The sequence below is a fragment of the Lissotriton helveticus genome, chromosome 5_1 (genome assembly GCF_964261635.1).
Source record: "Lissotriton helveticus chromosome 5_1, aLisHel1.1, whole genome shotgun sequence".
Lineage (NCBI taxonomy): Eukaryota > Metazoa > Chordata > Amphibia > Caudata > Salamandridae > Lissotriton > Lissotriton helveticus.
In genome coordinates, this window is record NC_136065.1 from 852,422,387 (window position 1) to 852,445,626 (window position 23,240).

Genomic DNA, 23,240 nt, shown 5'->3' on the forward strand with positions numbered 1-23,240 from the left:
TACATATATTTATTGTTTGATCTAAGGCAGGCCCTGCTACAGTCAGGGTTCAGGCCTGCACTGTGACTGACTCTGTCCCTGCCACTCCAGCCTTTCAGAAGAATTGATGGGACTGCTTTCAAAGGCGAGGCCTGACATGTGTCTGTTGCTTTCATAAACTACATGTCTTCCAGAGGCTAGACTTGTTCCCACTCTTACTCAGTATTACTGAATTTTCAAAGGACTTTCCCTATCATGATATACTATACCTAAAAGCTACCTCATTTTAGAGGTACCGCCCAACCCGCGTTTGACTGTCGCAGTCCTGTTTTTTTGGAACCACATGCCTGAATTGTGGATGACTGACACATGACATCCACAGGGCAGACTTGTGTTTAACTATGACATTAGAGGCCTTGTGATTGGTTGAATAGTTATGGCTGGCGAGCTTTTAGCAGCCAATCACAATTTAAATTGGGCCTCTGAAAGGGATGTATTTCTAGAACAGTATCAGCCACAAGTCGGGTCTATGATTGAAATGGTAGCCTGACGGGGACATTCATAGATCTGAACTGAGATTAACTCTGCCCACAACATGCTCCAGTTCATACACAGCCTCTGTTTGACTGTGGCGGGGGACATTGCCAATGAGCTGGGGGCACTAACCTGCTGATGCCGCTTCCGCTCCTGAGCCGCCGCAGCACTTCCTGACCCCCTGCACGGAGCACCGGGACACTCGTGGTGCACACCTGCCGGGACCACATCCCCCAACACTACTTGCGGCTTGCACGCCGCCGACGCTGTTCCTGCGCCCGCCGGCGCATAAAGTTACTGGGGAGTTCCAGGGGAGCGGGGGACATTGCCAATGAGCTGGGGGCACTAACCTGCTGATGCTGCTTCCGCTCCTGAGCTGCCGCAGCACTTCCTGACCCCCTGCACGGAGCACCGGGACACTCGTGGTGCACACCTGCCGGGACCACATCCCCAACACTACTTGCGGCTTGCACGCCGCCAACGGTGTTCCTGCGCCCGCTGGCGCATAAAGTTACTGGGGAGTTCCAGGGGAGCGGGGGACATTGCCAATGAGCTGGGGGCACTAACCTGCTAATGCCGCTTCCGCTCCTGAGCCGCCGCAGCACTTCCTGACCCCCTGCACGGAGCACCGGGACACTCCGTGGTGCACACCTGCCGGGACCACATCCCCCAACACCACTTGCGGCTTGCACGCCGCCGACGCTGTTCCTGCGCCCGCCGGTGCATAAAGTTACTGGGGAGCTCCCGCGTCGCGGGATGCCGGGCGAAGCCCGGGCAAAGGGCGGGCCCTCTGTGGCCCTCAGAGGCACGAGGAGGATGGGATGGGCCACCCCCTTTCGATTGCCGCCTGTATGTTCAATGGAAAACGAGAGGTAACTTTGCACTAACAAATCTACTAAAGTGGCTGTCATCATATTTTCTTCGGTATCCTCTACAGGTCTACCCTTTTACCTCCCTGTTGTTAGACTATTGGTGTACGTGCGTTGTTACTCAGCCCTCTGTCATATATATTTCCATGAAGTTAACAACATTATGACAGATAAAGGCACTCGCACGAATAACATACCCCATGGGGGGCAACGGAAAGGGACATTGGACAATTATTTAATCAAGACCACATCGGCTATCGAGTCCGTTATAGAAAGAATAGAAAAGAGTCTTTGTATAGAATCCACATCTAGCAACCACTCAGCTATGGAGCCACCAGACCAAATATAAAATCTTTCTTTACTGGATGAACTAAATATGCTCTGTAAAACTGTCTATACCAACGTTGAAAACAGGAATGACCTAACAAGTGCTTCTGTAGGTGCATTGCGAAACACTAGCCCCCAGTCTATTACCTCACCTCAACTAAACTCAAGTCATCTTGGTACTCCTTCTCTATCAACACCCACAGATACTATACAACAGCCAGTAAATGTTCAGGTACCCTACCCAAATAGAAAGTGCAAAGGGCCTAAACAGAGGGAAAGACTAGCTAAAATACAAAGATTGCTTTAAAGTCCCCCTTCAGGAATTAACAACACCCTTAAAACACCAGAGCTACGTTCAAATCTGGAGCTGACTGTAAATACTGCAACATCTGAACTATTGGCCCAAATTGACCTCCTGGTCAGGTTTTTAATTTCCCCACTGGTAAAAAGAATTGAGGCAATAGGGGAAAAGCTTTGTTCTATAGAGGAATCCACCAGGGCAAACCTAACGATCTTAAAAAGAATTGAAGGAAAGAATCAAGTTGAGACCTTAGTGACTACTGATATTCCCATCCTCCCTGTACAAAGTTATACCATACAAACTCATGTATTTGTCCCTAATACATCTAAAACATTAGTCATACCAAATCCCTCAATAGCCCAGATTCCTGCATCTAGAGATGGCCAGATTAAACCACTCACGCTGAAAAAGGGGAAGTCCCAAAACTACGGTAATACGCAAAGAAGGGCTAAACATATAGATCTTCCACCGGAGGCTGCACCCTTTGTGTCCATCCTCTCGGGCATCCCCGAGCTAACTAATAGTAAAATTGAAAGACCAGCAGACCTAGCAAACAAGGTGTCTTTCTGGTTGACAAAGAATAGACCCTTACCACCCAATATCGATGGAACGATCTTAAATTGTAGAAGGGTAGGGTGGTTGGGACCTATCCCCAAGGACATATCGGGAGACCTGGTTTTGGTCAACTTCAGGGACCCTCGAGTCATCAAACATTTCCGATGTTGGCAGCCACAAATGGGTGATGGCTCAATCGGAACATGGGAGCTGCATGATTTTTATCCAAGCACTACATATATGCCCCATGCAAGATCATACAAATAAAATAACTTTGGGATGGGTAGATATGGTCCTGGATTTAGCAAACACATACTACCTACCCATAACCCATAACCGACTTCCTTCACACTAAGGCATAGACCTGGATCCCTGACCTGTTGATACTGACTCACATTAAGTCCATGGATGGTCTTTACAAAAGTAATGACTTATGTACTTTTCTCCTTACTACACTCTGAAGGACATATGCTTTATTTTTAAATGCGTCACTATAACATGTAAACATATTATACTTTTTCATACAACTGACTTAAATGATTTTGCTATGACCATGACTTGCAACAAAGCTGCTAGGGTTTGTATACGATGAATTGTAAAAATGATTTTACTAGTATAATGAATCGTTGTTATCTTTGCACAGATAGTGACCTTGTAATGAATATTATTGATGTTTGTTCTTATTGTGCTTTTATCCTGTACGCTTTTATGAATTTTTTATTGAATTCGAATAAAGCTTGTTGACTGACTAACTGACTGTGATTGAGTCCTTCCGAAATGTTGTGACTGAATGACACCTTTTGCACATGACATTAAAAGTCAGGGACCAGACTTGTGGATGATTGACACAGGCACATGGCCTGCAGAGACTCGCCAGGCGTGGGCCTGAATTTGCCTTCAACATACTAGTCGTTCAGGCCTCTCCCCCCTGTGATTGAAATGCCGCCACGCCTATGGGTGCCAGTCTGAAGTCAGCTCTATGACAGTGACAGCAGTGAGGCACCTCATTCATAGGCTGACTGGTGATTGGCTCTACCCCCATACTGCTTGCCTTTTAGAGAACAGGCCAGAATTTTGACTGACTCTGTCCCGACCTACCAGACTTTTAAATGCGACTCAGTCTGCCGTAGCCCTGGGTTCTATCAGAGACACCAGCCGAGTTATTCCATTCCAGGGCAGTCTAACTCTGAAGCTACTCAATGTGTCATGCGACCTTTAAGGAGCTCTTTTAAATGGGCGTGTGGCGGCCCCCAACCCTCTGCTCCCTCGCTACTACCCTCCTTCATGATTGCTGCGTCAAAATACAGAACCCTGCACTTACTGAACAGTCATAGCACTTCCAAAGATAAGGTAAGGCAGACGTTATATGTGAACTCTGCAGCAGATCGCTATTTACAAGGAAAGACCAGAATATGACATTTTACTAGATTACAGGGGGCGATCTAAAGGCCAAATGCCCTTCTAATTGAACCTCTAAAAACTCTTGCGTTGTTCCTAATAGTTTAGGTGATTGGCAGGTGCTGGCCAAATCATGAGCTCTCTGGAGTAGTCCATCGTTTCTCTGGCTAGAATGACTGCCTAGCCTTCCTCATTCTTCACCGATGGATAGCACTGGATAGCGAGACTTGGGTGCTGGCCGGATAGTAAACAAAGAAGCTCTGGGCACAGGCCAACATGAGGAGCACAGGGCAGTCAGTGGGTGGGGAAAGCACTGGTTAGGCCCTGATAGGAGTAGTGCATGCTTTGAAAATATTCCTGGAAAGTCACAAGGGAGCAATAGTGCTAAATTAGCAAAAGTAAACCTGGAAACCATACAAGGAAGTGAACAGCCAACTTACTTCAGTATCTGTTAGTTGAAAAGCAGCATGTAACCTAAGATCTTTTGGTCTCAAATGTTGGTCCTAACCTGTAGGGAGACCTGTTTGGATTTGAAACTCCCTCAGACAGCCCAACCAACCACAAGACCACATATGTACCCCACTGAACCCTAGGATAGATCCACATACCGAAGACGATGAGCCGGGTGTGGGTGTCGGTGGACCCCAGTGGATTCTGGGCCGTGCAGCGGTACATGGAGCCGTTCAGTTCGGCAGGCACCCTCTCCAGAACCAGTTCTCTCCCGTCATGCTCTGCGCTGCCGTCCAGGAGCCGACCGCCCACGCGCGTCCAGGTATACATGGGCTCCGGGAAAACTTCATTCTGGAGTGAGAAAGAGGAAAGAGAGACGAGAGCATGTCACTGCAACACAGCCAAGGAACTTCAGCTTATGGTGAGTGGAAATAAAGTACCGCACCGCAGGGTGTAAATAACACCATGATGTGGCTCCTTGTAGAAAGCTGGTCCCTAAAATGTCACCTAGGCTAGCTGCATTACACGTTTGATTCTCTATGACAAGCTCCTTTAACTGACCGCCTTGAATGAAAACTTGGGGGCATATTTACTAGAAATTGGTGGAGCGCGGTATTAAGTCAAACGTTTGTAACGCCCCGCTCCATCAGTTTCAAAATACAGGGATGCACCGTATTTACAAAAATGCTGTACACCCCTTTATTTGCCCTAGCACTTGTGCTAAAGAAGCTGCCTAGCACCAGGATAGGCAACCTTACGCCATGTTGCAAGGGTGCCTGCGCTGAAGGCGTGATTGTTTATGTGGTCAAGTGACCTTCCTGACCACATTCAAAAAAACTTGCAGGGACCCCTGTTGTTTGGCTTCCCTCTGCGGGGCCATGGCTTCTTGCCACTGGGGGGCTGGGAATCCTTACCCTGGGAACTATTTTGGGGCCCTTTAAAAAACTCCTTTTGGTCACCCTTGTCCTCCCCACTCTACTGGTGGGTAGTCTGCCCACCCTTGGCAGGGTTTCCTACATTGCTGACTGCCACTTTATTTATAGCTCAGGTTGGAACCTTTAAATTAACGAGTGTATTTGTGGTTGTTACTCTTAAGCACAATAGATTATATTACTGCACGGAATGCCTTTTATTAGAATGGACCTTGGTACTTGTCCAGCGGCCTGCCTCCTGAGCAAGCTTCCTGGGGTCAGTCAGCTTACTATCCATCAGATGCTGGCGCAGCTCTGGTACACATAGACTACTCAAATGCTCCCAACCAATCAGATTGTACAACCCCTGGTAATCAGTTACCTTGCTGCCCTTTATCCAACCATCCAGTGATCTGCACTAAACATTCACACATTCAACCCATGTATTGGATTCAAGCTTCTTGAAAGACCTAGACTTTTCCCTGTACTGCTCCAGTGTGAGCCCGTACCTGAGGCATAAAGCTTAATTCATTTGGAGTAGGTCAGAGCACCCGCCACACCTAAAGGTGTCAGAGTGTTCCTCTCATTCGACTCAGAGTCTTTCCACAGGCCCGCCCCCCAAGGATCTTCAGGGGCCTTATTCATATGCAGTGCTGCTTCATAGGATGTGGCCCAAGCATACATATCCTCCCCCTTCTGGAAATTCTGCACTAGGTCTTTGTGAATGCACTTTCCCCACTGACTGCACTGGCTGTACGCTGCCACCATTTGCTCTGGACTCTGCCTGTCTAGCCCTGATATCCAAAATCTGGGGAAGTAGCTACTGATTTAAAGTGCTGTTATTTGGTTTAAACATACACTATGAGACCCAATGTTTTAATCCTCTTGGATCTGATTATCCATTTAATTTTTCTTTTTTAATTCAAGACACATTTATACAATTTCAAAGGCGCCTGAATGTCAAGAAGACACTTATTCATTTAAACATTAATAAACAAAATTATATACAACATATACACATATAATGATAATACTGTGACTGGCCTTGTGAAACATGTATAACATGCAAAAATGCACCTGTATCTTCACCACTAGTTTTCACTAATGCTTTTGAACATAACCTTTTTACAAACATTAGAAAAAGATGTCATCACGTTTGAATTTCACATATTTAAATGATTATATTCTCAGACAAAAAAAGCTGACGCATTTCAAGTCCTTGTATAACTTGTGGGACTCTCATCTGGGCTTCTGGATTATTAGTCCTCTGTTTTCTGGGCTTACGGCCACATGCATCAATGTTTCCGTTTGCGAATTCTTAATTGCGAAAATTATGGAATCGCAATTAAGAATTCGCAAACTTCTATGCATCAAGAAATCACAATTTTTTTTGCGATTTCTTAATTTTCCTTAATTGCGATTCACAATTTGCGAATCGCAATTAAGGAATCCCTTTCCATTGATTCCTATGGGCCTAGAGGCCCATAGGAATAAATGTGAAGGCATTCTCATTTTGCGATTCGCAATTAAGGAATCACAAAATGAGAATGCAATTTCAAGGGTGCAGGGGGTGTCCAAAGGACCCCCCCCCCCTGCACCCCTGAAATGTACCTTTAAGTACATTTTTCACACACACATGCCCCAAGGGCAAGTGTGTGAATAATATCTTCTTTTTACAGCTTAACACCTTCAGTCTTTAGTGTGCGACAGGGGTCATTTCTTATTTAGTACAGGGCTGAGTTAAAGCAGGCTGGGGAAGGACAACATCTCTACTTGTTCAGCGGTCCTGTTATTTGCTTTTTCTGATTGTCAACATGCAGCGCCTGTTTCTTTGCAACGCGCTATTCATCAAATTCACTTTTCAGGTGGTCCTGTTATTCTTTTTTCTGATTGAGCGCAGGCAGTGTCTATTCTTTTAAGGCGCGCTGTTCTTCAATTTCATTTACGGGGCCTTCCAATGCACACAGACCTTTTTAGCAAGAGTCAATTCATGAAGCTTTATTCGGAACATATAAAATGACCATAAAAGCACAAAGAAAAAATAACACATTATGACAGAGATTACAAAATTCAGATCGATAAAAAAGGTACCATAAAAATACATACAAAATTCCTAAATTTAGCAAGAGTCCATTCGCTCGTATTCTTTCGTCGTCTCTCCTTCACAGCCTCTCTGTTCCCATTGTGTAGCCCTAATATCCAGCATTCTCCTGCTCAACTCCTGTGCCAAGAGCAATTTCTTCTCCTCCAAGGCATGTGCCCTGTCTTCTCTTCTGAACTTCTCAAGCTCTAACTCATGATTCCTGAGCCTCTGACTTTCCTCAATTTCCTTTAGAGACAAATTGCTATAAGACACACTGCAGCCAGCCACCGAGACTGCTCTTCCCACAGTCAAATCCTCTGACCTAAATCCCCCTTATGGCAAATCCAGATCCACCACTGCATATCTGTCTCCACAGCTTCTCCTTGCCTCCCATCATGCACTCAAAAACTTCTGCAGCTCCTCTTTCTTAGAGGCACTCCTCATAGGGCATCCAAAGGTTTTGCACAACTGCCTGAGTTGATCTACTTTGTAGGAATACAACATTTCAATATCAAATATCAATTCTGCAACATTACTCTCTGGTTTACCAATTAGAGATATTGTGCGTGGATACTTCAAGGGTCAGAACAACAAAAATACAGCCCAAAAGACAGCGTACGGTTGCTCACTGGTCTAAGTGCTAGTGTTAGAAATAGGGTTACTGGTTGGCTAGGTTATGCACCTAAGCGAGTCAGAACCCACCACTTTAGTCAGGGCAAGGGAGTTACCTTATCGCACTAAAGGCAGGGTGATAATTGCCTAGCTGGCAAACGTGATTTATGACCTATGATATTATGACAATTGCCTAGTTGGCAAAGTAATAGTGATTTATGTATACCATTAAAGGCTTATTAATCATACCAGTGTCGGAATCTGGGAAATGGTTTGTTCGTTTAGAAGAGTGGGGATTCAAGTCACAAGTTCTTAAAAACATACATGTTGACCCAAAATTTCTATAGAGAGTCAGTGGCAGGGATGAGCAGCATCAATGACCATTTATCTGCAAGGTTTACACAGGAGGGAGACAAGCATGTGGTGACTGCTCTCCTATCCACTTTGCACTAGCTCCGGAAACACTGAGGGGCAGATTTACAATAACTGGCGCATCCCTGCATATCAGCAGGGATGCGCCAGTAATTGTGCGCCACAGCTCTGCAATCCTGGATGCGCCGCATTTAAAATGCGGCGCACCATGGGGCAAAAACGACACAGATGTGTCCGCATCTGTGCCGTAAAAGCGGCACATTGCTGGAGTTGCGTCGCAAGCGAGATGCAGCTCCAGCAAGGCTTGGGGGGCTCTATCAATCCTTATGCCTGCTTCAAGCAGGCGCAGGGTTTTGCGCAGCATGGGCCCAAAAGTGAATGAGTGAAATCTTGTAGATTTCACTCAGCCACTTTTGGGAGGCATTCCTGCGCCGTAACGCCCCCACCTGCGCAGGAACGCCTCCTTCTGACTCAGGGCTTTACAACGTGACGCATCTGGGAGATGCATCACGTTGTAAATACCCCGCACCATGGCGCATCTTTTGCGCCGCCGCTGCGTCACAAAAATGACGCATCGGCGGCGTAATAAAGGCACAAGGGGCTTGTAAATCTGCCCCTGTGACCCTAATGGCACCGCCCTGCAAGTCCACATTAAAGGCTATGCAGTGCTAGGTAAATCTCTGTAACAACGTTGATGTGCTGCATTATGTCACACCCAGTGGGGGAGGGTATTCGATTGAGTGAGGGAATGGAATACAAAGACTTCCTATGTGAAGACAACATACTCCAGAATGCTGCAGACCCACAGTGCCTTTGGTGTGCCTAAGGCGCACCAGCTGAGCATTTCTGCTGCATGGTCAGGCTCCGGCATGCATCCGGGGGTGAGCAGGGCTTCTGATGGTGGGAAGACTTGTTTGTGGAACAATCCAGGAAGGAAACCCCAGGCAGCAGTCATTTGGTCAAAAAGTGACAACTGGATCAGGCTGGAACAAGCTGGAAATGGAGGCCACTATAGAGTGTCAAGTTGGGTTCCCAGGCACCTACAAAAGCATATGAAGCACTATCTCTTTGACCCTGCACAGTGCCTAACAGCCTTATGGAAAGGTTTGCAATGCATAAATACTGCATGCATACCTAACTGCACTTAATGCCCTTATCTGGAAACAAATTGTTAACATTTGATTAAAGATGTAAATTTTGGAGAGATGTTGACCAAACCTTTTCCTTTTTTATGTTTTACTGATATCCACACCAAGAAAGATGCTTCCTGTGATTTCACATTGTTTGCACTTTAAGGGGCCTCACACATTCCCTTTCTGACCATGTCCCCCAAACTCCTAGAAGCAGCCATTACTGGCAGGGAAATCTCAGCAGGACGATGTCCAAAACTCCATTTGTTAATTTGTGACCTCTTCCAGTGCTGCCTCTACATTCGTGCGGTATCACTTCTTTCTGAGTGAACTGAAAACCACAGAGCTGTCGTTGCTGCATTCGTGCGGGTTTTGAACACACACCACGTGCATGGGTGAATTGGCGTATCCCTCGCGATATTATCATTCATTTAACCCACAGCAATGTTTAATCTTACCATTTGCATTCATTAAGACATCTGCCATAAATTCATCTGACTTATCCCATTGTTCCTCAGTGACAGCCATCCCCAACTTTTCTAAGCATGTATCAATCAAGATGTCATCTGTGATTATACTGTAATCCGTCAATTGGGCGGACCATCTGTTTATAGCTCGCTCGCGGATGGCGGTCTCATACATAACATACAGTCATTGTCACTTATAAAAATGTACTTCCCTTTTGTAAGACGCTTTCTTAAAAAACAAAAAATCTGTCGCTGCGGATATTTTTTTTAACAAAAAATTAAGTTTGGTGCCCTCTGATGTGATTGAGTGGCAGTGAATAAGGTGCTTGACTCTCAGGAGCGCACACAAATAGCACAGCCACTTTTATTTGCACAAAATATGCATTATTATGAAAGATGTGCGTTCAGATTTCGGGACACACTGTCTGTCCTTTACTTCATTAGGGGCCCTTGCGCATGTCCCAGGAGCTGGTTGCAGAGTGAGGTCTGTTGCAGCAGTCAGCCATCTCATTAATATGCAGGCCAGCTCATGCATATTCATTGTTCGACAGCTTGGGGGAGGGACGGTAGCCTACTGGTGACGAAGGGGCAGATTTACAAGCCCCTTGCGCAGCTTTTGCGTCACTTTTAACAAGTAAATCTGCCCTTAAATACCTTCGTTCATGACGTTGTCAGAGCGAGTCTTAGTTGTTCTGGAGATTTCAACAGTTGCCCCACAGTGGTAAGCACCACAAATCAATGGGAAAAGAATATAAACGAGCTACAGGGGCACACCCCCAGAAAACACCAAGCGAGAACCAAAAACAGCCTTGGCAAACATGTTCAAACCAGCCCCTCTCAGCAGAAGGCCACAACTAGAATGGGGCAATGAGGGGTTTTACAGTTGGAACATGGTGGCCCATTCACCACCCTTGTGTGCAGTTTAGTGGGAAAATGCCAAAGTGCTAGAATGGCTACTTGGTACTTTCCTCCCACAATGGGACTGCAGGACACATGGAAGTTGGGTCCTTGCCCAGACCATTTGATCCAGCATTAAGTTGACACGTGTGACTTGTGGGTGTGGGTAGTAACGTTGTTATTTCGTATCTAACTTCAAATCAGATTTTTCTGCACCTTCAGACCAGTGCAGGCATCTGTTCAGGGTTCAAGTCTCACTCCTGGGATGGGCCTCGACCTCATGGTTAAAGGTAAGGACGGTTCACTCAGCCTTTCATCTTTCCGAGGTGGATAAAATGAGTACCATTGAGTTGTGAAACAACAAAAAAAAAGTTATTTCATTACCAAGGTACTCTTCTGGGTAAACGTGCACCTTACAAATGCATGTTATGTCATCTGGAGCCTACATAGTGCCAGCCGAAGAAAGGTGGATGCCGCCCAGCCACAGTATACCACCGCGCGGGCCTCGTGCCCACGCTCTACTGCTCCAAGGGCAGGCAAACCTGATGTGACTTAGGCCTAGAACGAGAATGGAGCTAATTGCTAAGTGAACTGAGACTGAGTCATAGGCAGTCTGCTTGAAGTTTCATTGTATGCTTCGTTAATTATGCTAGCGCCTATTTCTAGAACCTCAATAGGTCTACGCGACCTGTTAATGTCCTTTTTGTGTAGTATTGCATATATAATAATGTACTTTGCTTTTCGTAAAGCTGAACACTGGATGGTAGTTGTTAATTTGCTCTAATAGGTGATTGCTGGGTGTCGAGTCTCTGCCTCCACACTGTCCTACTGCAAAGTCTTTGACTGCTCGCCTCACTATGATGAGAGCCAAGTGCTGAAAAGGTACACTTGGCGGTCAGTTTCCAGATCAGAGGTGGTAAAAGGCCTATTCATCTGAGTTGCTGCCCAGAATCCCCCAATGTACAAAGAGATCCCCCCAAAAAATTCTCCAAATTAGAGGCAAGCAGTGTAGGATCTGCAGATTCAAGTTCCAAACGTTCAGCTAAGGCAGAGGAGCGTCGCCCCACTGCTTCTGAGCAGTGCAACAAAAAATAAAAATAAAATGCTAATAACAGGACGTTATTATCATTATATTTTTATCTACCGAGCCAGGTTGGGCAGGTCTGGGCTTTTGTCACAGTGCAGGATGAGGAGTGCTATATGCATCTTAAGTGTGCATGCCGGCTTGAACGGCCAAAACAGTCATGCGCACTTAGCATGTTCGCCACTGGACTGTAATGCACAGCCTGGGTGGAGATCATGCACAGGCTCGCAGTCCCCGTCTGAGCGCTGAACCAGGGTGCTAAGACCAATAACAACGCTGCTGACATGGTGACAGCAGGGTCGTGATTGGTTTAGGGGAGCCTGGATGTTTCCTGGTTCCGGAGCACGGAACAGCTGAGGATGATGAGAAGCGTGCAACGTAAACAGGTAAGTGAACTTTATTTGTATTTTTCATCCTCCTGCCCAGCCACCCCGTTCCACAGCCACCGCCACTGCAAACATCGCATATAGAGCATAATAAGTTGAATTATTTTATACCACTAGCTGCACAAAAAGGATGATGGACACAATGTGGGAAGGAGTAGATATTGCCTCCCTGTTCTTAGACAAATCAAGAGAATTGTTTTGGGAGAAGGCATGGAAGGCTCCTACATGCAAGGACATATAAACTTGTAGATTTTTTATTAAGAATCAGTTACAGAAACAGGTTTATGTTTAGAACGCTATAGTGCCACTGGGAGAATACTCAGGTGGAGACTGGAGTGGTCTCAACCTCTCTCTTGCACCCCCTTAGTACAAATTTTCCATGAGACATCTCCCTCATGCATCATCGAGGTCGATTTCCATATTTTCCCAGATGCCATCTCTCTCATCCCCCAATTTCGATGGTACTACTGTCACTGGCGCCAGGAGTTATTCCTTTTTTGGTGGACAAGAGACCCAGTAGCCTTTTAATTCTAGCTGAGACATAAATCTGTATATAGCCCTACTTGAAGCTAATATTGGGGGAACAGAAAAGGCCAAGGAGTTTAGAGGGAAAATTTGAGATCAGTTTGCGTGGAACAAGTGGAGATGAGGAGGAAGAAACAGGAGGAATGGGCATTAAAAGAGGCAAAGGGAAAGGGAAGAGCAGGGGAAAAGAAATGGAATGGCAATATTAGGAGAAAGCAAGAGAATAAAAAGTAAAGTAAAGGCAGGATAAGGAGAGGGGAAAGCAAGAAGAGGGAGAAACAGAGAATTTGAGAGAGAACTCCTGGCCTTCAAAAAGGAAAAGTTCAGGATTGTAGCAGTTTGGGCTAGCACTGAGAAAAATAATTCCTCCCTCCAATTCTTATGAACTATCTGGAAAGAGTCCAAAAGGCATGTGCTTATGAGTTTGGCAGGTTCTGACATTTTGTGTTGGATTCAGGGATTTGTTTAAGCCAAGCGATTGAGTGAGGTGTTCCAAGCAGCAGCTCTACATAGTCACCTGACTATGGAAGTCATGGCTGTCATCTTGAGAATACATGTGGCTGATAATATCAATTAGGACCAAATGAAGGATCCTGTAACTAGATGATTTGGGCTGAAGCCAGCCCCCTACCATCAGAGATTCCAGGAGAACAGGCAAGTGAATGGTGTCTCCTTGGAGAACTCGCTTCATGAGTTGTTGTGTGAATGGAATGAGTGGGTGAGAGGAATACATGTGAAGGAGGTTCCTTCCCTTATCCAGACTTAAAGTAGAGTGATCTACCTAACCCAGACATTACTTGACTGCCTTAACAAAAATGGATTCAGACCAACTTGCAGTTTTGGCTGACAATTGGTTAGCTAGCAGTGTTAACAAGGGTTGCAGCAGCATAGTTCCAAGTCAAAAGGTGGAAAATACATCCCAGCAGAGGGGTTCCAAACATAAGGGTTCCCAATGGTGCAGGTCAGTACTAAGGTGAAAAGGAATTGGGTTCCTAGGCAAGACCAGAATGAGAAAGGAGGGATAGAGGTGTCTCTCACACCCAGAGTGGGGAATTGTTTTAAATGCCACAAGGAGGGGCATAACAAGATTGATTGCTCTATTAAAGATCTTGTATCAGCTTGAAAAGCAGCTTACTATCAGTGGGTGCGGGGACAAGAGAGGGTCCAGGGGCACTCAACCTAGTAGCTATTGACATCTGGGGAAGGAACCCATACACTCTCAAGTTCATTCACCCAAACACCACGTGGTTTATATTGTAGTTGAAAATTAATACGATGGCGGTTCCTGCCCTGAGTGATACTGAAACTTAAAAAACTGTAGTTAAGCGAAAGCATCTCAAACATTAGAAAATTCTCCCTGATGCCAATGTGACAGGCCTAGTAACTAGTGAAGACAGCATAGAGTACCCGCTTGGCAAGCCCGAGGGAAAGGTCAGTGACAAGATGGCCACAGCTGATGTAGGTTTGTGATAGAAACAGGATTCTGGATTCTTTCTATGCAAAGACCTTAATGCACTTGGGCGTATACTTCATGTCAGCCTCAGATGGAAACTGTGATCATTTCAGACTTGTAATGACCATTAAAAAGCAGTGAGCAGACCACACCAGACTCGTAGAAGGCTTAGGCTATGGTGCTCATCGCCTCCATTCCAGAAGGAGAGGAGGATGGGCCTCCAAAGTGGACTCTGTGTTGCACCTGGAATTGCTGCCAACGTTACAATGTTAACTAAATGCTGGAGTATCATCTTGTGAGGACCTCTGCTTGGCACAAGTGGAGTGGCCTAATCTTGCAGGAATTTGGAAGGAGGGTGTTATGGTTGAATAATGTTTTGGAGGATCAGGAGGAGGTCAGCAATTGGGTGGTTGGCAAATATAACATGGGTTGTAAGAACAGAATGTTGTATATCGAGCCCATGAATCCTGAACCTTGGGACAAGATACTGATGGTTTTTCTAGGGTACAAGAAATTCCTTTTGGCACTTGCCCAGAAAATTCCATTAACAGGACACTTGGACATCAAAAAAGCTCAGGATATGTTAGAACTTTGGCTGTGTTGGTCAAATATGTGCCAGGATATGGAGAGGTCCTGTATGGCTTGATCAGCTTGCCATGTGAATGGTAAGTGTGGAGGTAATACCATTGGCGTCATTAACTGTGGGAGGCGTGTGGTTTGAGCCAGTGGGCATTGCCATTGCCACTCCCTTTGGCTCTGCCCCTCATCAGGCAACACGTAAATTCTGGCTGTGGTATAATCCAAAGGCAGTATCTGTGAGAAATACAGCCACACAAGAAGCAGTGCAGGCACTTCTAGGTTTCTTTGATGCTAGATTTCTCTGGATAGCAATTTCCGACAGAGACACGTGTTCCATCTCCTTTTACATGAGAAAAATGAGGGAGCTAGTGTGACCCACCAGTTCTTCACAGCATATCTCCCATAAACCAGTGGGTCGGTGGAGCACTGTAACAAGACCCTGAAGAGCATTATGGGAACTCTGCCCAAGAACTTTAGAAAGAAGTAGGATGGTATCCTGTTATGTCTCTTATGCGGGAGATTCTGCAGAAGAACGTATGCCTTAGTTCCCGTGAGCTCCTGTTTCATCTCCCAGAGCATCCTGCCCATGTCCCCCTCGCCTTAGTCGGAGAAGGTTGGGAAAGAACTCTTGAGTCCATTCTAAAGTCTTCGTAATTATGTAGTTGATCTCAGGAAACCTTACTCGGAATAGACCTGCTCCTCTCATTGTATGACTTGACCACAACCATCATGTGTGCAATGAATAAGACCACTTACAATTTGCCAAATGCAGTTGTCACCTGCACCAATCCCCTGGTCTTGTACACTGAAATGCACTGTGTCAAGCTGTACATTTGTGATACATCACCAAAGAATGGACACAGTAGTTAGGCACAGCATAGTACCCTCTGAATCACACACACACACAAAACAGATTACATTAAAGGTCCAGAAATTCTGTTTCAAGAAAAAAAACAGATGGACACAGGCAGTACTGCATCACAGGGGCAGGTCTGAAAATGGGCCAGGTCCCCACATTAGCTCAAATCATGACCATCTGTCTAATATCCGGGAAGGCCCTCAAAATACGATTTTGCAGTATGACTGACTAATCATCCAGCCAATGCCCTCGGACCAACCTGCAGTACCAACTGCACACCACAATCACTACAGGTTGCTAGCACTGCATGAGGATGTAAGACACAGGCATGATGACTGGGAGTAGCAGTGGAGAACTAGAAGGCAGTGAGAATGAGCCTAAGACATAGACTTTCATCTTTCACACATGCAACCAATAGGTCATCAAAATGCGGGCTCTCAGGGGCGGCCTTAGGCATGTGCAAGCTGTGCACCTGCACAGGGCCACCAAACCCCAGGGGCCACCACGCCAATATATATCCTTAATATAATAATCCTCTGAGGATGGATACATATTTGCGTGGCGGCCCCTGGCAGGGATCTGGCGGCCTCCGGCTCTGTTCCACTTCCAAACAGCCTAACCCCCTCCCTCTTCACTGGCATCCGTGCCTGCGTTCCTCTGGGGGCCCCCAACCTGTTCCTCCCCCTACCCAAGCTCCCTGCCCAGGGCCGCAATGAGCCTAGAGCCGCCCCTGGGGCTCTCATTGGCTTTCAATGGTTTATGTAAAAAACTACCGTCAATAAGCATGCAGCCAAATAGAACAAAGCCTCTTCTCAACATTTCCATGCAATCAAGCATACAGAGACACACACTGATACCATCAGTGTCACCCACAGTGCCATCTGACATGCCATACATGCAGTATTGGTTACACATTGTGCCAACACATGTAATGACATCAGTGATAACACATGTAATACCATTATCCCAAAATAGTTCAATCACAACCACAAGCAGCGCTCTAATGAACCCCCCAAAAAGACAAACTGATAGGCAATCAAGAAGGTTACAAGACTAGAAACGGGAAACAATTATATACCGACATACATACAGACACGGAGTGGTATGAAAAGTAAACCCAGGCACACAAATAAAACTGGCCCCCATTAGTGAATTAGATAGCTAAAATATTGGCCCACGTTTGCACATTGGGGCAGTATTGAACTTATAAAGACACGGGTCCTCATTTACAGGATTTTGGCGTAGGGCAGCTCAGCAAGTTGACTTGCTGTGCTGCCCTACACCAAAGTGAAAGGGGAGGAATGCGATGCGGTGCATTCATTCTTGTCCTTTCCTGCGCTGATGCTGTTTCGGCATTCTAGCACCAATGTAGGCACCATAGGACCATGGTGCAAGGGTGTCTCCATTGCATGCAGGATTGTTTTTGTGCAGGAAGGAGCACCTTCCTGCTCACCAGGGCTGGTCTGGCAACGGGGTTTTCAATAATAAACAATGCAAAACAAATGTTCAAAAAAGTACGCTTTAAAGCTATTTTTTTTGCATTGATTTTTTAGAAGCGCGGCCAGCTCCAAAATGAGCCCCTCCGCAGTGAACCTTGACCCCACCCTGCCACCCCAGCAAAAAGCGCCTGGTAGTCAGTCCAGGGCTGCTGCACAGAAACAATCCTAAGGGGCGTTTTCCTCTTTCTATGTGGGCTTTACAATGCAGCACACATAGAAAGAGGAAAAAATAATGAAAAATAAAGGTATTTCTCCGTGTTACACCTCACCTCGGGAGTCATAAGGATTTGGTGCTTCCACAGGTTTGCGTGATTTTGTAAATCTGGGGTCAATATCCATGGGTGTTAGATGGAAACACCCATCGCAGTGCCTATGAAATGCCTCCCTGGTGCAGAGTAAGGCGGTGCAGCGATTTGTGCTGCGTTGCCTTACTCAAGATTTATGAGGCCACTCAGAGCCATGCAGGGAGGCTTTGTGTGGCTTGATTAATCTGATTCCAAGCCCTGCGTCACGCATGTAGCACTTTACATGGTGCAAATGTGACTCCACGCTCTCATAAAGAACCCCTCATGCTGCATAAATGGTTTGCAAGGTATGGAAGACTGCATGGATTTGAGCATGCTTTAGGCAATGTTGTTTTAATATCAACGAAATCAACAGTAAAAACCTGCACAGCCGACCATAAACCAGGCCCATAAACAGCAAACAACAGCCTACACCCTGATTCATCAAACCAGCCCAAGGGGAACTGCCAGATAGCCCTATAGGCCTGTAAGACCCTGCATACATACATGGATAAATAGACATAGGCACAAGGAGACGCTGAATCCAGTGCAGGGTGACCAGGATGCCAGAGCAGGGAATCTTGAAAACGAAGACTGGGATCCTGGGATCGGCAGGGAAGGGGAGCAGAATCCTCTGGAAATGAAGACGTGAACACTGGCCGGAAAGACAAGGGCGTCTCTAAAAAGATGAATGTGATTTGTTACAACGCGAGTCATCATAACGCGTGCCAAAACAACGCGGTCATTACAACGGCCGCGTTGTTACCACGCAAAACCATTACTATGCAAGTCATTACATCGACTTGCAGTAGATGGCATGCTGACATTAGAAATGTATAATTTACTATTCCAAATCCAGCCTACGTAACCGTAGGGAAGGTGTTGGAATAGTAAACTATACTATTTCTAATGTTAGCACGTCATCTATTGCAAGTCAATGTAATGACTTGCGTAGTAATGGCTTTGCGTGGTAACAACGCGGTGGTTGTATCAACCGCGTTGTAATGGCATTGCGATGTGATGCCCGTATTGTAGTGGCTGTTTCCCCTAAAAGGATAACCACACTGTGGAATTGGAAGACATACACACCCGTGACCAAGAGCTGCAAAACTGAGACAAATACAGCACGACACTGACACTGGAACAGGGTGACATGCACACAGGGTCTGGAAGACACATAGAGGGGGACATGTGGTCATGAACACTCGGACAAGAAGAATCTGACACTGTGTCAGAGAGGCACATGCACTAGTGCAGGGGATAGTACAAGAGATCAAGCCAGCAAATGTGCCAAAACACTATTTGCAGGTGATTCGCCATTTACGTGGACATTTGTAGGAATAATAAGATTAACGATTGTGGTTATTAAATGAATGAGATCCTGGAATTGCTGCATATCACAACACCTTCCTTAAATGAGGACGAGACTGAAGACCATGAGTTCTGTCGCAGGTGATGGAGCGATGAGATCAGCTTGACTTGAGAAATTTTTCTTGAGAAGCCATGTCCTGCATGCACTGGCCCCTTCTATTCACATAAAAATATCAATGTGGACAAAGGGCGCTTCTATAGTCTAAGATGGGCAAAATGATGGGGGAGGTAGGGGTGAATCAACGTCTCCAGGTCCTGAGACGAGAGAAGTGGTCTCACCTCCCTGTGGTCTCTGAAATGGCAGTGGCACTCAGCGATTGGATCTCTCCTGGGGTGTGTTAGGTCAGTGAGGACACCAGCAAGTCATGATTTAGGTCACAAGGAGGGGCAAATCCCAGATTTATTTTTACGCATACAGTTACCTTGGCTCATCCTCAATGTGAACTCACATACAACAAGCACTCTTTGTTTCTTGTCTGGATTAACCATCAGCCAGTGTCGTCATGGTAGGGTGTTAGGTAGTGCTTCTCAGCTGCGGCTGAATGATAGTACCTGTACACGCGGTTTTAATATTCATACGTCTAATTGTATGTAAAATGCCTTTGCAGTTACTGCAAATGTGCTTTTAGAAGTCAACACAAATGTGGAAGCTTTGCACTCATTCTAAGTATTTAATGTATACCAACTGTTTCTAATCAGCAGTACAAATGAAAACGTTTTTTCTATATGGTCAGGAAGCCCATTGTATTACCTTTATGTATTGATGTCTGGCTGATTAGGGTTATTTCTGCATTTCCCAAGCTCTCCACCTCCTCCATCCCAAGAACACAAGGTTTAAGTGAGGACCTTTGGGTTGGATCACAGTCCCCCAGTAATTACTTAAAGCAATGAATCAGGGTGTCCAGCTTGGGAGAGCTTTGTGATCAACGTCCTCGTCAGACCTGACCCTCTCAAAGCAAGTCAACAAAGCTCCACTTAAGGAGATAGTGATTCAGTGCACTAGCCCATCACTTCTATTGGGCAGAGGTCACGTGATTGCGAGGGCCACCATTGGACTCAAGTCGCTTGGTTGCTGGGCTAGAGCTCCCATTTTGGACCCAAGTCACCTGATTGCTAGGACTAGAGCGCCGATTGGACCCACATCACCTGATTGCTAGGGCAGGAGTTCCCATTAGACCCAGGTCACCTCATTGTGTAAAGGCATTGCCAGTTTAGGGCCTGGCAGGGGTATTGGGCAGGAAGCTCTTCCAGCCCATCTCCAAACCACAAGGTAGGTATCCAATCACCACAATGGGATACCTGATGGCTGCAGGGGATCACCAATCATGGGTAGAGATCACCCTCTGGCCTAGTCCCTTGAAATCCATGTCTTGACTGGTGACATTAGGGCTATAAACCTTTTTCCCCACCCACAGACGAATACCAAAATATATCTCATGCCCACCCAGAGGTAAGATTAGTCACTCCTGATTACTTGCGCCATTCTGGGCCAGAATAACATTCTAACACTCAGCAGTCCTGCAGCCAAATCTAATTCAAAACTGGCTTGGAAGAATTTGTTTACTCCCTATGGCCCTCGATTGTTACATAAGACAAAACCTCTACAGGTAATGTCTGTTTGCCAGTAAACTTACAGTCCATAGCAATTAACCATGTATCAACAATTGTACAGGGATGGAGTGACTGAAGGCATCTGCTACATTCCGATGGCCATTGGCGAGACCCCATGCAAATGAGAGAAAATTTGGCACCTGCGCCTTCAACGTATTATGGATGCGGGCACAAAAGCGAAGAGGCCTTCAGGAGGCGAACTGTTTGTGTGCCAGAGAAAGGTTGCAGAATATCAGTGCACCACCTGACGGCAGCCCTCCGGCGGGGAAAACCTGAGACATCCACTTGCAGATGGGTGCAGTCACCTCCTGCATCCGCCTGCAAGGGGATCTGAGTCCTCTCTTTGAAGTGCAGGCGGGTGCCGCCTGTAAAGTTAAAGACAGAGCAGCTGTTTTAATCAGCTGTTCCGTATTTCACTCATGCGCTGCCTCCAGGACAGCCCGAGCTTGTGTCTGCTGCTCAGAGTGCATGCAGCTCTTTAATTGTAATAGGGCACGCCATCAGTGTTAGCACACTGCGCACCTAATTAAAGGTGAGCCATGGCGCAAAGAGGATCTTTAGGCGGATGTACGTTGTTACGACGCGTGGTATTACCACGCGTACCGTTACAACGCGTATTTTACAATGCAAGTCGTTACCACGACTTGCGCTGTAGGGGTGCGGACTTAGTAATAGTTTAATTTACTATTCCAACACCAGCCTACGTACAGTAGGGAAGGTGTTGGAATAGTAAATCTACTATTCCTTGTCCTTTAGCGCCCTCCAGCGCAAGTCGTGGTTACGACTTGCGTTCTAAAATACGCGTTGTAAAGGTACTGCGGGGTAACATCCGCGTCGTAAAGGATGTTCCCCTCTTTAGGCCTGTTACATGATACGGGTGTGCACGGCTGGACTGGGAATGTAAACTAGCCCTGGTAATTAACTCAGACCGGCCTCTGGGTTGCTGGGGGGATTATGGTGGAAAACTGCTGCTAGTAACTGCTGCCGTTTTTATTACAGTAGGCCGATATTGCAGCACTGCAGCAAAACCGGCTCCCAGTAACAAATACGGCCCCCACTGGTCCAAAAACAGCCCCCACCCTTCCAGCCCACTGGGAAAATGCCCGGTGCCCGCTTCAGCCAATCCAGCCCTGTAGGTACAGGTGTCTGATGGCACCATAAGGCACTATCCTGTACTGACCTTAATCTAGCTCCGGGTCTGATTTTAATAGGTCATACAAAATAAATGCCAAATAACATTAAAACAGCGCTGAGAGCAAATAATCTGGATAATATCATGCATTAAATAGACCATGACTCAACAACTGGAAAAGAAAGAATCTAAAATATTAAAACTGAAGGGAGATTATATAAACGAGGGAACAGAGAACAGCACTGACACATGATATTGAGACGCACGACATATAAAGTAAAAGAAAATATACCTATGTGAGTAACAACACATATACGAGGTGGGTGATAAAGCAAGCAAGCTGCTGGCCTGATGGATAGGGGAGAAAAGGAGAAGTGGATTTACAAAATAGCTGATAAAAATGGAAATGGAAAAAGGAATGATAATGAAATGGCTGTCAGTTTGGTGAATTATTGCGGAGAGATGTGCCGATCCACACTGCAATATGGGAAAGGGGATATTGATGAGTTTATGAGGTACTGTCCTACTCTAAGACGGAGTCCAGAGCAGCGAATTGAGCTACTGAAGGAAATAAAGGCTAAAGAAATAACCTTGGCCATAAGCCAAATGCAGCCAGGCAAGGCCACGGGGACCAGTGAACCACTGAACCACCGGCAGAGCTGTTCAAAAGCTTAGCCAGCATTACCCACAAACTTCTCTTGGCATTATATAAAGAAGTCAACAAGCCATGGGAATTGTCCCCAGACCTGCAAATAGCCACAATAATTCTGACACGAAAGTGACCTGATGAACACTTATCCTAATGCCAATATCTTTGCTGCAGTGCTTAATTTCTAAAACATTAAGTGCCAGGGCTCTCATCAGCAAGCCCCTGCTGCCTACACCACCCATTGCCCCTGCTGGCGCTACTAATGAGAGTACCAAACCAGCTACTAACCATCACACTCCTCCAAGTGTGACAATTCAGACTATTCCAGGCCCCCAAAGCTATAAGATTAGAATGAGCGGCAGGTATTAGTCATTTCAACCCATTCGGTGCTCATGACGAGCTCAGTTCATCATGCAGTACAGTGCTCCTGTGCTCATGACGAGCTGAGCTCGTCATGACCACACCCATTTTTATTATGGCCCAGCACAGGAGAGGAATGAGATCCGCAGCGATGGTGTTAATGTATGTCGAATTAGTAAACAACTGTTGTGCTTACTCTAAATGAGGCAAACAACCCATCATGTGTCAGTCTGTCATAAGTGCCGGTGCTGGCAATTAAGTGCCGGTGCCGAGCACTGGAAACCACCGGCTCAAATTAAGCACTTTTGCTGAATGTAGAGACCCCGACATAATTTTTTGTGAAGTAACAAGGGCCCCCTGTTTAGGATAAAAATCCTGGGTCAGGGAAAATAAACAATGTGAAAGTAAACACCCAGGCTAACTGTTGAACACACACCAGCTATGTATACCACTGAAAATTTCCCAAAGTTTGAAACTTAAGCCATAACATAAATAGACATATTGATATCAAAAATAGTATTTAATAAAAACAAAGATGAATCAATACAATATAAAAATACAAT

The 23,240-nt window shown here is 45.9% G+C and overlaps 1 protein-coding gene across 2 annotated transcripts in view; it reads right to left on the minus strand.

The window, feature by feature from the left end:
• The window catches only part of IGSF21 (immunoglobin superfamily member 21), a 1,341,695-nt gene that overhangs the window by 18,208 nt on the left and 1,300,247 nt on the right, over positions 1-23,240 (minus strand). For both annotated transcript variants that reach the window (XM_078641115.1, XM_078641114.1), the window contains one exon: positions 4,572-4,764. In XM_078641115.1, the coding sequence (XP_078497241.1) occupies positions 4,572-4,764 (193 nt within the window). The remainder of the gene's footprint in view (positions 1-4,571; positions 4,765-23,240) is intronic.